Here is a 15,732-nt window from a genome sequence, read left to right as displayed (position 1 = left end):
ACTACTCAGCCATAAAAAGAGACAAAATCGTCCCATTTGCAACAACATGGATGGACCTGGAGGGTATTATGTTAAGTGAAATAAGCCAGACAAAGACAAACATCGTATGACCTCTCTCATATGTGGAATATAAACTAACACACAGACAGAGAGAACAGTTTGGTGGTTACCAGGGGAAGGGAGTTGGGGGGTGGGGACAAGGGGTGAAGGGACTCATTTATATGGTTACTGACAAATAATAATGTACAACCAGAATCTCACAATGTTATAAACTATTATGACATCAATTAAAAAAAAGTAAAAAAAAAAATAATGAAGAAGCTCCTTAACTATTGCTATGGAATGATTACTAGAAAATGACAAGTGAAAAACAAGGTGTATGTAAAAAGTATACAAACTTTTCACTATGATCCCTCAAGTATAAAAGGTTTATACTCAAAGTATGAATAAATAATATCAATATTTTAAAATATATACTGCGGTAATTTACCACAATATTTAAAAATATATACTGTGAAAAAAATATATATATATATACTGTGGTAGTTTACTTGTGAACTAATGAGAATCTGAACTTGGCTGGTAGCTTCAGGAGTAAACAGGAAAAGAGAAACATGAAGATCTGTCAAAGGAAGAAATGGATGGCTGGAAAACAGGTTAAGGGAGAAGGGTAAACAACAAGTTCACAAAACGTTCTCTTGCTACTCACTCAGGTTCGTCCATAGGCCTCCACTCCACATAGTGATAGGCTCTCTGTACATTTTTCAACCACTCCCTGAGTATTTCTGTTGTATTATCCACATTGTGATCGGTGGCTGCCCTGCATGGGAGAAAGTACGAGATAGCTCAGTTATGTCACCCAAAGAAAGAAGGGGAAATCCAAAAGACCCCAGATTAACTGAAAGGACAATGGCCAGTTCTGGAAAAAAAGTTTTATATGTGAAAATGATTCCCTCATGGGAATGAATTTCTGAAGTGAGAGATACTGCTTCAAATCATCTTTGTGTCATTAGATCCTTAAACAGGGCTCAGCCAATAGTAGGATCAATAAATGGTTGTACTAAAACAGTATAAGCATAAAATGAATTAAACTTGAGTAAGTTAATTAATCTTCTTGGAAGCTTTCCTATGTGGCTTAATTTTTAGTTACCCAATATGTAAACTCTGCCTTTTAACTTCACTAACAACTACTCTCAATTTAAGCAATAATTCAGTTGCATTTTCATTTCAAGTCCATTTTCAGGTCACAACAAAACTTCTAGTCAGTGCTGCTTTAATCATATGCACTAGAGGGGCAAACCACATTAACAGTTTCCAATTCAAAACTCAAAATCTAAGGTATCTTCACTTATTTTGAATTAACTTTATCATCACTTATACAAAATAAAGTACCTTCAAAAATCTCCAAATACTGTATACAAAACTTATTTCTGTTCTACCTTGAAAGTTTAACAAACTGATTCACTTATAAAGGAGTTTAACTCACTTATTAAAACAAAATATTTTCAAATTGTATCACAAAGCAAACTCGTGCTGTATATAAGATACGCATCTAGAACAAAGTTATTCAGAACACCGAAAAATGAAGAGATATACTAGGCAATTGGAAAAGCAAGCAAGCAAGCAGGGGGTTGTAATCTTACATCAAATAAGGAAGAATCAGGCCAAAAAATATTAAACATGGCAAAGAAGGATACTTAATAATGCTAAAGAATGCAATTCACATCAAAGATGTAATAAATGTGAATATCCATGTACCTTCATATAGCGCAGGGGTTGGCAAACTTAAAGAGCCAGATAGTAAATATTTGGGCTTGCAGGCCATATACTCTCTGTTGCAACTGCTTAACTTTGCCATTGTCACAGGAAAGCAGCCATAAACAACAGGTAAATGAATGAGCATTGCTGTACTCCAATAAAGCTTTATTTACAAAAACAGGCAGTTGGTCCACAGGCTGTAACTCATCAACCCCTCATAAAATAGAAAGTATAGAAACTGCAAGGAAAAATAGAAACACCAATAATAAGAGATGTTAACATACCACTTTCAGTTGAAGATAGTGCAAATGGGAAAAAGGTAAACACATAGAAGATCACAATAGAGGACAGATAGATAGAGGATCACAAAAGTAAATAGATAGAGGATCGATGTGATAGAACACAATAATAGAGACTACTTTCTTCTCAAGTGCACATGGGATATTCATGAAAATTGATCAACAATTACAATACAAAGAAAGCCTCCATAAAATTGGAATAATATAAATAGCATTCTCTGATCACAGTGCAATAAAACTAAAAAATAGTAATAAAATAAAAAACAAAAAATTGCATTAAAAACCCTCTATTAAACAACTATTGGGTGAAAGAAGAAATACAAATCAATTTCAGAACTTCTATACATGAATAATGAAAACACTACATTTTAGAATTCTGGGATACAATTAAAGCCGTGGTCAGAGAAAAATTCAGTTTTATAAATCAACAGAAATAAATGAGTTGAATTCCTACTCAAAAAACTAGAAAAAGAGTAACAAAACAAACAAGGCTAAAGAAATAAATAATCAAGATAAAGGTATTCAGATTGCTATATACATAGATTAATACATATGAACCTCATGGTAATCACAAACCAGAAACCTGAAATAAATACACAAAAAACTAAGAGAAAGAAACCCAAACATAATACTAAAGAAAGCCATCAAACAACAAGAGAAGAGAGCAAGAGAAGAAGAAAGGAACAGAGAATATCTACTAAAATACCTAGAAAAAAAGTAACAAAATGGCAATAAGTACGTACTTATCAATAGCTACTTTTTATTTTTTTTTTATTTTTAAAGATTTTATTTATTTATTTTTCCCCCAAAGCCCCAGTAGATAGTTGTCTGTCATAGCTGCACATCCTTCCAGTTGCTGTATGTGGGATGCGGCCTCACCATGGCCAGAGAAGCGGTGGGTCGGTGCAATCCCGGGATCCGAACCCGGGCCGCCAGCAGCGGAGCACGCCCACTTAACCGCTAAGCCACAGGGCCGGCCTATCAATAGCTACTTTTAAGGTTGATGGACTAAATGCTCCAATCAAAAGGCATAGAGTGGCTGATTTGATTAAAAAACAAGATCCATATATATGCTACATACAAGAGACTCACTTCAGACCTAAAGACTCTCACGAACTAAAAGTGAAGGAACGGAAAAAGATATGTAATGCAAAAGGCAATGAAAAGAAAGCTGGGGTAGCAATACTTATATCAGACAAAATAGACTTTAAAACAAAAACTGTAACAAGGGAACAATCCAACAAGAGGATATAACACTTGTAAATATCTATGCACCCAACATAGGAGCACCTAAATATATAAAACAATTATTAAAAGACATAAAAGGAGAAATAGATAGTAACACAATAATAGTAGGGGACTTTAAGACTCCACTTACACCAATGGATAGATCAAGCAAACAGAAGATCAATAAGGAAACAATGGCCTTAAATAACACATAGACCAGATGGACTTATTAGATATATACAGAACATTCCATCCAAAAACCAAAGAATACACATTCTTTTCAAATGCACATGGAACATTCTCCAGGACTGATCACATATTAGGCCACAAAACAAGTCTCCATAAATTTAAGAAGATTGAAATAATACTGAGCATCTTTTCTGACCACAACAGTATGAAACTAGAAATCAACTACAGGAAGAAAATCAGAAAAGCCACAAATATGTGGAGATTAAACAAAATGCTACAGAACAATGATTGGGTCAATGAAGAAATCAAAGGAGAAGTCAAAAAACACCTGGAGACAAATGAAAATGAAAATACGACATGCCAGAATTTACGTGATACAGCTAAAGCAGTTCTAAGAGGGAAGTTTATAGCAATAGAGGCCTATCTCAACAAACAAGAAAAATCTAACAAACAATCTAACAGCGCACCTAAAGGAACTTGAAAAAGAAGAACAAACAAAGCCCCAAATCAGTAGAAGGAGGGAAATAATAAAAATCAAAGCAGAAATAAATGAAATAGAGACTAAGAAAACAATAGAAAAAAATCAATGAAACCAAGAGCTGGTTCTTTGAAAAGATAAACAAAATTGACAAACTTTTAGCTGGACCCACCAAGAAAAAAAGAGAAAAAGCTCAAATAAATAAAATCAGAAATGAAAAAGGAGAAATTACAATGGACATCTCAGAAATACAAAAGATTATAAGAGAATACTACAAAAAGCTATATGCCGATAAACTGGATAATCTAGAAGAAATGGATAAATTATTAGAATGATACAACCTTACAAAACTGAATCCAGAAGAAATAGAGAATTTGAATAGACCAATCACCAGTAAGGAGATCAAAGCAGTAATCAAAAACCTCCCCAAAAATAAAAGTCCAGGACCAGATGGCTTCCCTGGTGAATTCTACCAAACGTTTAAAGAAGACTTAATACCTATCCTTCTCAAACTCTTCCAAAAAATTGAAGAGGAGAGGAAGCTTCCTAACTCATTCTACAAAGCCAACATTACCCTGATACCAAAACCAAACAAGGACAACACAAAAAAAAGAAAATTATAGGCTAATATCACTGATGAACACCAATGCAAAAATCCTCAACAAAATACTAGCAAATCGAATACAGCAATACATTAAAAAGATCATACACCATGATCAAGTGAGATTTATTCCAGGGATGCAGGGATGGTTCAACATCTCCAAATCAATCAATGTGATACACCACATTAACAAAATGAAGAATAAAAATCATGTGAACATCTCAATAGATGCAGAGAAAGCATTTGACAAGATACAGCATCCATTTATGATAAAAACTCTGAATAAAATAGGTATAGAAGGAAAGTACCTCAACATAATAAAGGCCATATATCACAAACCCACAGCTAATATCATCCTCAGTGATTAAAAACTGAAAGCTATCCCTCTAAGAACAGGAATCAGACAAGGATGTCCACTTTCACCACTCCTATTTAACATAGTATTGGAAGTCCTAACCAGAGCAATCAGGCAAGAAAAAGAAATAAAAGGGATGCAAATTGGAAAGGAAGAAGTGAAACTGTCACTATTTGCAGATGATATGATTTTATATATAGGAAACCCTAAAGAATCCACCAAAAAACTTTTTAGAAATAACAAGTGAATGTGGTAAAGTTGCAGGATACAAACTCAACATACAAAAATCAGTTGTGTTTCTATACACTAACAATGAAGTAGCAGAAAGAGAAATTACGAATACAGTCCCATTTACAACTGCAACAAAAAGAATAAAATACCTAGGAATAAACTCAACCAAAGAGGTGAAAGATCTGTACACTGAAAACTATACAACATTGTTGAAAGAAATTGAAGAAGACACAAAGAAATAGAAAAATATTGTGTGCTCTTGGATTGGAAGAATTAACATAGTTAAAATGTCCATACTTCCTAAAGCAATCTACAGATTCAATGGCAAAAAAATGCAATTCCTATCAAAGTCTCAATAACATTTTTCACAGAAATAGAACAAAGAATCCTAAAAATTTATATGGAACAACAAAAGACCCCGAATAGCCAAAGGTATCCTGAGAAAAAAGAACAAAGCTGGAGGTATCACACTCCCTGATTTCAAAATATACTACAAAGCTATAGTAACTGAAACAGCACGGTACTGACACAAAAACAGACACACAGACCAGTGCAACAGAATCGAGAGCCCAGTAGTAAATCCACACATCTATGGACAGCTAATTTTTGATAAGGGAGCCAAGAACATGCAATGGAGAAAGGAAAGTCTCTTCAATAAATGGTGTTGGGAAAACTGGACAGCCACATGCAAAAGAATGAAAGTAGACCATTATCTTACACCATACATAAAAATTAACTCAAAATGGATTAAAAATTTGAATGTAAGACTTGAAACCATGAAACTTCTAGAAGAAAACATAGGCAGTATGCTCTTCGACACTGGCCTTAGCAGCATATTTTCAAGTACCATGTCTGACTGGGAAAGGGAAACAATAGAAAAAATAAACAAACAAGACTACATCAAACTAAAAAGCTTCTGCACAACAAAGGAAAACCATCAACAAAACGAAAAGACAACCTAACAATTGAGAGAAGATATTTGCAAACCATATATCTAATAAGGGGTAAATATCCAAAATATATAAAGAACTCATACATCTCAACAAGAAAACTAACAGCCCAATTAAAAAATGGGCAAAAGATCTGAACAGACATTTTTACAAAGAAGATATACAGATGGCCAACAGGCACATGAAAAGATGTTCAACATCATTAACTATTAGGGAAATGCAAATCAAAACTACAATGAGGTATCACTTCACTCCCATCAGAATGGCTATAATCAACATGACAGGAAACAACAAACGTTGGAAAGGATGTGGAGAGAAGGGAACTGTCATACACCGCTGGTGGGAGTGCAAACTGGTGCAGTCACTATGGAAAACAGTATGGAGAGTCCTCAAAAAATTAAGACTAGATCTACCATACAATCCAGATATTCCACTGCTGGGTATTTATCCAAAGAACATGGAAACACAAATATGTAAAGACACATGCACCCCTATGTTCATTGCAGCATTATTCACAATAGCCAAGACTTGGAAGCAACCTAGGTGCCCATCAAGGGATGAATGGATAAAGAAGATGTGATATATATACACAAAGGAATACTACTCAGCCATAAAAAATGATGAAATCTGGCCATTTGTGACAACATGGATGGACCTTGAGAGTATTATGCTAAGAAAAATAAGTCAGAGGGAGAAAATCAAATACTGCATCATCTCACTCATAAGTAGAAGATAAAAACAACAACAAACAATCACATAGAGACAGAGGTTGCATTGGTGGTTACCAAAGGGGAAGGGGGGAGGGAGAAGGGCAAAGGGGGTGATTAGGCACATGTGTATGGTGATGGATTGTAATTAGTCTTTGGGGAGTGAACATGATGTAATCTATACAGAAATTGAAATATAATGATGTATGCTTGATATTTACATAATATTATAAACCAATGTTACCACGATAAAAAAAACATGAAAAATAAATAAATAAAAATTAGAAAAAAATATAAAGGTAGAAAGTCATGAGGTATAAAACAGAAAAAGAGTAGAACTAATAAATAAAAATATTGGGTTTTTTTGAGGAAAAAACAACAAAAGACAACCACTAGTTAATCTAATCAAGACAACACAAATATAAAAAATAACAAATGGCAAGGATGAGGGGAATATGATTGATATGAAAGATATTTTTTTAAACAATCATAAGCAGTTACTTTGTACTACTCAATGAAAAATAAATTTGAAAACTAAATATAATGGAAGGTTTCCTAGGAAGATGCCTATGAGCAAAACTGACTCCAGTAGAGACACAAAACTTTAACAGAACAATTTCCATATTGTTGAGATAAAGAAAGAAAAAAGAAAACACTAGGCCCAGATGGTTTCACAGGGGAATTCTACCAGATATCTTAACAGACTAGATATTTCCAATGCTACATAGCATGTTCTCCAGAGCACAGGAAAAAAACCCTAAAATTCCAAGTTCTTTTAATAATGCAAGTACAATTTGACATGTGTACACACACACACATACACACATGCACACAACTACAGACCAATATATTTTAATGAATATGCTGCAGAGATCCTAAATTAAGTATTAGCAAACAGAATCCAACATCCTATTAAGAAAATATTATATAGCATCGCCTAAGATTGTTCACTATAAAGGAAATCCATTAATACAATTCACTATATTAATAGACCTGAAGAAAAATCATATGATTATCTCTGTAAATGCTAAAAAGGTCTTTAACAAAATTCAACACCTATTGCTGATTTTTTAAAACCACACTGGATAAAATTAAAACAGGAAGGAAGGGCAAACAGAAAAGAACGAGTCATGGGAAGATAGAGGCATCTGAGACTCTCAAAAGGGAGTAAACAACGCTTAGATTTTATTGGCATTTCAGTAGTTCCTTCTGGGAGGGAAAGCTATTGGCATTACCAGCAGCAGTGGTTCCCTGGGAGCATGGCCTTGCTATGAGCAAATGAAGAGATGTGAACAGTGGTTACTTCTTCTACGGCAATTTCAGGAAATAGGATTTTGTTAAACCCAATCCATAATGGCTTTTGTTCTTCCTACTTGAGCTTTTGGAGGTCACTGCTGCTCCAAAAGTAAGAAATGAAATCTTTAAGAGAGAGAATATTCAGAAATGTTCGAGACAAAGAAGAATAAATTGTTAAGCAAAGCATAGTGGAACCCCATGTTACAGGGGAAAATTTCCATAAAACATCAAGTAACGTGAAAGTATGTAACTGAAGTCATGAGGTACAGAAAAATGGGCATGGAGGTGTGCAACCAATATTTGAAAACCTTACTTTGTAAAATGGATATTTGAACTAAAACTAGTCTTAATAAAAACATTATTTAAGAATAGAGGATCAGGACGTGATGCCAATGGCCAACTTGATCGACGTTCAAGTCTCTCCTGGAAATCAAAGTAGAACCAGCTCCTTCCTTCAGAACAAGGTCTAGGTGACCCACAGGCCCATGTGGACATTCCACTACCTGCAGGGGAGAGAAGTGATGTGTGTGGCTGACAGTGTTGAGGGACACAGGTGAGCACCTTGGGAGGAAGACAGGGTAGTACAAGGAGGAGGGAAAGTGGGCCAGAAAGCAACATGGGAGAGGACCACGGGCTCTATCTAGCTCCCGACTGTTTCGAGAAGTGCAGCATGTCAGTGAAAATCACATCCACTGTCACACACGGCCACAAGCCACCAATGTCCAGCATAATAGCCACAAAGGGCACTATGGGAGTAGAACCACTCATCTCACAGAATGAAGCATTTATAGAGCAATTCCTGAAACTGAGAATCAGCTCTAATGCACATTACTCTACGCTCAAAATATTATCAGTAAGAGTAAGTTAAAACAAAAAAAAATAATGATGTTGACTACAGTGTTAGTCAAAAGTTATATGAGAATTATATATTATTCCCAAATTACTGATAAATGATGTAGGAGAATTTATACAGCATCTGCTTCTTTCCTTGACTGTTGTTTCTTCATTACACAGAACTTAAACTCTCTTTGCCCTCCCTACACTTTGATGCATTCCCTAACCATTTTAACAAAGTTGGTCTCATTGTATGAAATTTATTTTCCTAGTGTACAGACTAAACAACTCCAAACTCTGCCTAAGTATCCACTCCTGACAAACAGCCTTAGAAATTAGCTGCTTGGCGCACGCAAAGACAGATGTGTCTAATTAAAAATAGAAGCATAGATTTTAATAACTCTCCTTATTGACTTAAAAAATTTCCTATACAGTTACTTCTCCGAATTGTTAAGATTCTCTTTGTTCTCAGGCTTCCGAGGAAATGCACAAATCCTCCAGCTGTGGTCAGAGGTCCATCCACACTGGTCTTTGATGTGCAGGACCAATTTCCTGCACTGTGCCAGAGGAAGAGCAGCGCTGACCACACCAGCCCACTGAGGAAGGCTTGCATTTCCCCCTGGAGTCTAACTGCCCTGCCCCTCCACTCCCCTGGCGAAGGCAAATACACAGAAATGCAGGCAGACTCTTCCAACTGCTGCCTTTTAATCCCTCTGACAAAAATGTGTTTCCGTTTGAATACATAACCAGGAAAGCACGCAGGCTCTGGTCTCTTCAGAGGGTTGGAGAGAGAGATATGCAAGCTCCCTGGAGGAAACATGAGGCTTGAGTTAACGGCTCTATTTGCAGAGCCCCTAGAACAATGGCCCAGTGTGGAGCCTGTCCTGCTGCAAGGCTCCACTAGCAGCTGGGCACAAAAACCTCTGCAGCTGAGGTGGATTTTTCCAGCAAGCTGGGAAGCTGAGGACACAGAACGTGTGAACCCTTTGGGAGGAGCCGAGGCATCTCTCCCAACCTGAAAGCTCCTTCCAGTCCCGTGGAAAACGAGTGCTGCCTCGGGTTGACATCCTTCTCCCAACCAGACCCAAAAAGGCGCCCAGAAAGGTAACAGACATCCCTAAAGGATTCCTTGAAGAAAACAAATGATGTGAACCGACATCTGGAGAGGGTGATCTGCAACTGATTTGCAGTCACTAAGCAAAATGGAAAGCCACTGTGAAAGCTCAGGCATGGACTGGCTGGAAGACCATGCTCCCAGGAAGCTGTGTTCAATCTTGGCCTCAATTCTCCCAACCAGAGTAGAGTCACACTCAAATCAACAGCTCCCTCCCTCTCTCTTCCCTGGGTCTCTCTGGCTCAGGATAAGAGAGTGAGGAGAGCTCAGCTCTTGAGCTGTGCCAGTCCTCACATAATTAATTTTCTCTGAAGGCCATGTTGGGACAGTGACTTCCCTTTATCTCTAAGGAACACCAAGACCTGCCAGCCACTAAGAAGTCTCCTTCCTCCTCCTTTAGGAGAGCTGCAGCCCTGATACTGCTGCAATGCTCGTGGTTGGTCCCCTCTCTGCCCATTAGCCCTTGCTGGCTTTCTTTGGAGCTAGTACCTGAAATGGAAGAGCTTGTAGAAACAGGGGCAACATCCACTTGGCTTCAGAGGGAAGTCTAGGCCATTTTTCACCATAATGCTGCCCATCACTTTCTCTCTGATTCTGCTTCTAGTTCCCGTTTCCTCTCGCCTCTCCCTCTCCTCTACTGTGACGTTAGCAAAGGCCCATGAGTCTCACATTCAAAGTCAAATTAGGACAAAGATAAACACATACTGTAAATCCAGTCAACAGCCTGTGTAGGGATCACATTGGCTAATGAAGTTCCCGGGTCAACAGGTGCGTTGTCACTATTACTTGGAACAGTGAGAGCACATAGAGCAGACCAATAAATAAACACGTCTGCCGGATGATATTGCTTTACTACTTGGCTGAGGCCAAAAAAAAATTGAGATTTCTCTGGCAATGTCTAAACGCACTGACATTTCTCCTTGTTCCAGGTCAGTTTTCATTTCTCAGTCTTGGCTCTTAAACTGATAGCCAACTTGAAATAATTAGAACTGGTTCATTTATCTTCACCACAAGTCCTACTGAGGTCGTGAGGGCTACATTCACATTGGTAAGCGTGAGGCCACTAGAGCCATATTAAAGACGCAGACTGGATCTGCGTCTTTACCAGGTGGAACACAGCTACTGAGGACACGGTGCTTCTGGTCACTTCCCTCTGCACTGACACTCAGGGAAGGTTCTAGGCTTCCCTGCCACCCCAGACAGTCCAGACTTCTGACACAACAGAACCACAGGATTGCAATTTGTGGAGCAGGAGGGTGGTGACACTGTACAGTGATGGATCTTTGCTGCCTCAGAACCTGCAAAATACATCCCCAGAGGCTCAAGGGAATGGTGATGGAATGAACAACAAAGTTAGTCACCACCTGGACGGTTCGCACCATGACTAGTGAGTTGGCAAAAGTACGTTTTCCAACTCGAGACTTCAAAAACTGAACTACCCTCTTAATTTGCCTCTTGTTTTCACCCAGTAAAGAAGACTCACTGGTGTAGAAAATAAAGAGCTCCACCTAAAAATAAAATTCCACTTTTGGAAGCAACTAGTGAAATTCATTATCAAGAGCAGTCATGTCACCAAATCCCACAACCTCTGTTTTTGTTCTCACAGAAAGCCTCACCAGCAGCTGTTCTGCCAACAGGAAGAGATATGCTTGGCCACTCGGCAAAATATGATGATGGATGGTTACTGTGTAGAGCTGTTTAAAGATCTAGAATCCATCTGCTTGGTGCTAACTAGATGTGGATATGGTTAAGGATACAGATATGGATTGGGAGGCTGGAGATTCTTCCCATCAAAAACCTTTTCCTAAATCCTACCAAGTCAATTAGTAGCAATTCTTCCTAATGAAGTAAGAAGTCAGGAAAACTCACTTCTCGTGAAACCCTCCTCATCTACAAAATAAATGCTTACACTCCCTCAACATCTCTGTTTGGTATGTCCCATTTAATCCCAGAAACAATCATAGACCATGTCAAACACTTGAAGACTGGGTAAGAGTGAGGTAAAAAGAAATGTTTGATTCCGGAAATGCAATCAACCAACAAATTAATTTCATTCCTAAAGGGCAGGAAAGAGGAAGGGTAAAATTTTCCAATTGACCAATTAACAGTCAATTCAAAAGCCCAATACCATCTTAATAAAATCAAGACGAACTTAATTAAACATATTACAAATGAACCATTTCCTGATACTTTTGATTCTGAGCTATAGTTTTCCTCTCTTGGTGTTAAGAATCTCTCACCCGTATGTCATGCACTATCCCATTTTGAGCCCTGTGATTAGCTAAGTTAGGCATTATTTTTATCTCCTCATGCTATAGAAGAGAAGACTGATCACGAGAGGTTATGACTTGCTCAAGTCATGCAAATGGTGAGTGTTAGAGCTTGGACTTTTTCTTCAGGCCTTCCGTCCCCCATCCCAACCCCAGCTCAAACTCCCCTCACTACACTCATCCACAGAGAGTGGATGCCCACCTATCAGATTGGAATTCTCTGCCTTGTCAAGGACATTAATCAACATGACCCATATGATCATCTCAGAATGAAAGGATGGAAATGCTTCAGCAGAAATAAAACAAGAAAAATGGAAAGATTCATCAGTTCCCTATAAGCTTTGTTGAGGTTCACTTCAGCATAATTTTCCTTGGAGTCAAAACTCTTGGAATTCTATGAAAATATCAGTGGCAGTGTCCGAGACAAGATAAATATGTTTCTCATTTGTCTAAGCACTCTTTTTCCTGTTTTTCTTCTCCTTTGCCTTTTGTTTATTCTTCTCCCCAATCTTTGTCACTCACTCCTCATTTTCCCTTTTCTCTTCCTTGCTGCATTTTCCAATTCTATTAAGTTCTTTATTTTTTGGATGTGCCTCGAAGAAACGGAGTTGCTAGTGAAACGTTCCTGCATGGTCGAGAACTAAAGCACTGATGGTAGAGAGAGGACACCACAGGATACACATTCTCCAGGAGCCCTGAATCTCTCCACTCCCAAACACCTCAGGTTAGATTGGATGCCCCATATCTGCAATTCCACATCAATTCTCTGCCCACACTCTCAGCATTGCACTTGCTCCTGTATTATCATTAGATGGTTCTATGTCTTTCTCCATTACCAGACTCTTTTCCCCGAGGATCCCAGTCTCTAACAAAGTTTACGGTGGAAAACAGGCACTAATCATGGACTTGATGAATGAATGAATGAATGAACAATTTCAGGGGGACATTCCCCAATCCAACCCAAATGCCTACGAAGGCTGAGCACAGAGAACATAAAGGAGTGGAATGGGCCATGTGTGAGCTAACAGTGTAAGAGGAAGACCCAAGAATAGACACACGCAGGCTCCATCTGATTGTTGCTATGCTAGAATGCGTGCCCAGAAACGCTAGATTTTCCAACCATTTCAAGAGAACCCAGATTTCCAGATTCGAGAGAGAAAAGTCTGTTTATAACCTACATGATCTTTCAGGTTGAGTGCCGTGAACATATTCCAGCATGTCAGGGGCTCCCTGGAAACCATGGACCCAAGACAAAGACCACATTATTTAAGCTCTTAATAGCCACAGCCCGTCCATCTACACATGCTCGGGGTACACAGTTCAGTGATCAAGTGTTTCAAATATGGCTAGGAGGATAGTAATAATGTCACTCCACTGCTCTCACAAACACAGAAAGCATTTCTAATGAAAAAGAAAAGACAAACAAGCACAGGTTGAGCACGGTCTAAATAATGCTCTCAGTCAGTCTAATATCAGCAGAATTGGAAAAAAGAAAACACAACAGTGCAGGCACAATGGAGTGAACATAATGGTACATCTTCCACAAACACCACACACAACTTCTCTTTGCATAGCAACTAAGGCATAATTACCACTGCTCAAATTTTTAAATACAGCTTTATTGAGATATAATTCACATACCTAACATTCATCCTTTTTAAGTATACAATTCAGTGGGTTTAAGTACATTCATAGAGTTGTGCAACCATTACCATTATCTAATTTTAGAACATTTTCATCACCCCAAAAAGAAACCCTGTACCCATTAGCAGTCACTTCCCATTCTCCCCTCTCTCCAGCCTCTAGTAACCACTATTCTACTTTCTGTCTCTATGGATTTGCCTTTTCTGGACATTTCATAAAAATGGAATCATACAATTCCTTTTGTGGCCTTTTGTGTCTGACTTCTTTCACTTAGCATAATATTTTCAAGGTTCATCCACATTGTAGCAGATGCAGTACTTCATTTATTTTTATACTTGAATAATACTCTCTTGTATGGATATACCACATTATGTTTATCCACCGAGCAGTTAATGGACATTTGCGTTGTTTCCACTTTTTGGTTGTATGAATACTGCCACTATGAGCAGTCATGTACAAGTTTCTGTGTGGACATATATTTTCATTTCCCTTGGGATGGCTGCTCAAATTTTAAATACTACAGAAAATGAAGAAAGTTTATTTTATTTTATTATTTACTATTTATGGAGAACCTACTATGTTGTAGGCACTAAGCTGGGCATTTTACATATATAACTATAATTCTGATAGCAATTTCATGGCGGGTACCATTCTCCTCATCTTACAGATGGGAATCTGAGGCTTAGAGACTCTCTCCCAAGGCTTGTTCTCTTTTCACTTATACTTCATCTCTGATACGTATTTTCTTAATTTCTGAAATTCTCATTTTCTGTCTCAATGCAGTAAAGAGGGATCCTTTACTCTGCTATATGAATATCTTGATTGTACACGACATGAACAGATGCAACACAGAAATAGGGGGGCAGTTGCAAGAATGCAAGAAGTGTCAGGTCTCAGCAGAGGAGCAGGGAAACGCCAAGAACATAAACAGCCGGTCCGCGGGCCTGGCAGAGCAATGCCCTAGCGAAACACAGAACCCATGAAACATAAGGTAATGATGAAGCGGGGCCAGTGTGGCAACAGAGAAAGTCACAGCCCCAGCACTGGGCTTGCTAAATGAGGCACTATGGGAGGACCTTAGCACAAGGAGCCACTCTCTGTGTGGAAAGGAAAACTGGCTGGCTTGGGCTACAAATGTAAAGGCAAAGTGGTCATTAGGGTGAAGGATTAGGAGAAAGCTGAAAGAAGCGTCCATGTTCTGTACAGAAAGGTTTACTTTGATTCATTCATTTCTGGAGACAACTGCAGTTAAAAATGACAGTAAATATTTGATCCTGAGTTACTTGACGCTATTATTTAACTAACTACATCCTTAATCAAATAAAAAAGTATGAAGTCAGGAGGCATGGGGTCTTCCGCCAACTGGCTCTATAATCTTAATGAGTTTACTTGAACTCTCTGTGCCTTGTTTTTCCATCTGTAAGATGGAGCACTAACACATGCTCTATGTACCTAGCTCAGGGTTATGTAAGGAGCCAACAGCATGTGAAGGAGCTTTCAAGAACACTTAATTTGGAAGCTAGCCTCTCCCTGGCTGTCCCCAATACATGCACGTGCACACACACACACACACATACACACACACACACAGCCTAAAATAAGAAATAAAACCACTTGTTAAGTAGGCTTTTAGGATGCACGCAACAAAGTTCAACACACGCATTTAAGTCGAACAAACTAGAATTACCACAATCTATCATTTTTTTTTCTTAAGAAATAAAAATACACATGCCCATTTAAACACATAGAAAATGAAAGAATAGTGTTACAAAGACTGCT

The 15,732-nt window shown here is 38.1% G+C and overlaps 1 protein-coding gene across 1 annotated transcript in view; it reads right to left on the bottom strand.

Moving 5' to 3' along the window:
• The window catches only part of COLGALT2 (collagen beta(1-O)galactosyltransferase 2), a 114,618-nt gene that overhangs the window by 50,972 nt on the left and 47,914 nt on the right, over positions 1-15,732 (bottom strand). The window contains exon 2 of the mRNA XM_058539891.1: positions 710-820. Coding sequence (XP_058395874.1) covers positions 710-820 — 111 coding nt within the window. The remainder of the gene's footprint in view (positions 1-709; positions 821-15,732) is intronic.

This window comes from Diceros bicornis, chromosome 4 (assembly GCF_020826845.1).
Source record: "Diceros bicornis minor isolate mBicDic1 chromosome 4, mDicBic1.mat.cur, whole genome shotgun sequence".
NCBI lineage: Eukaryota > Metazoa > Chordata > Mammalia > Perissodactyla > Rhinocerotidae > Diceros > Diceros bicornis.
This window is presented reverse-complemented; position numbering and strand designations above follow the sequence as displayed.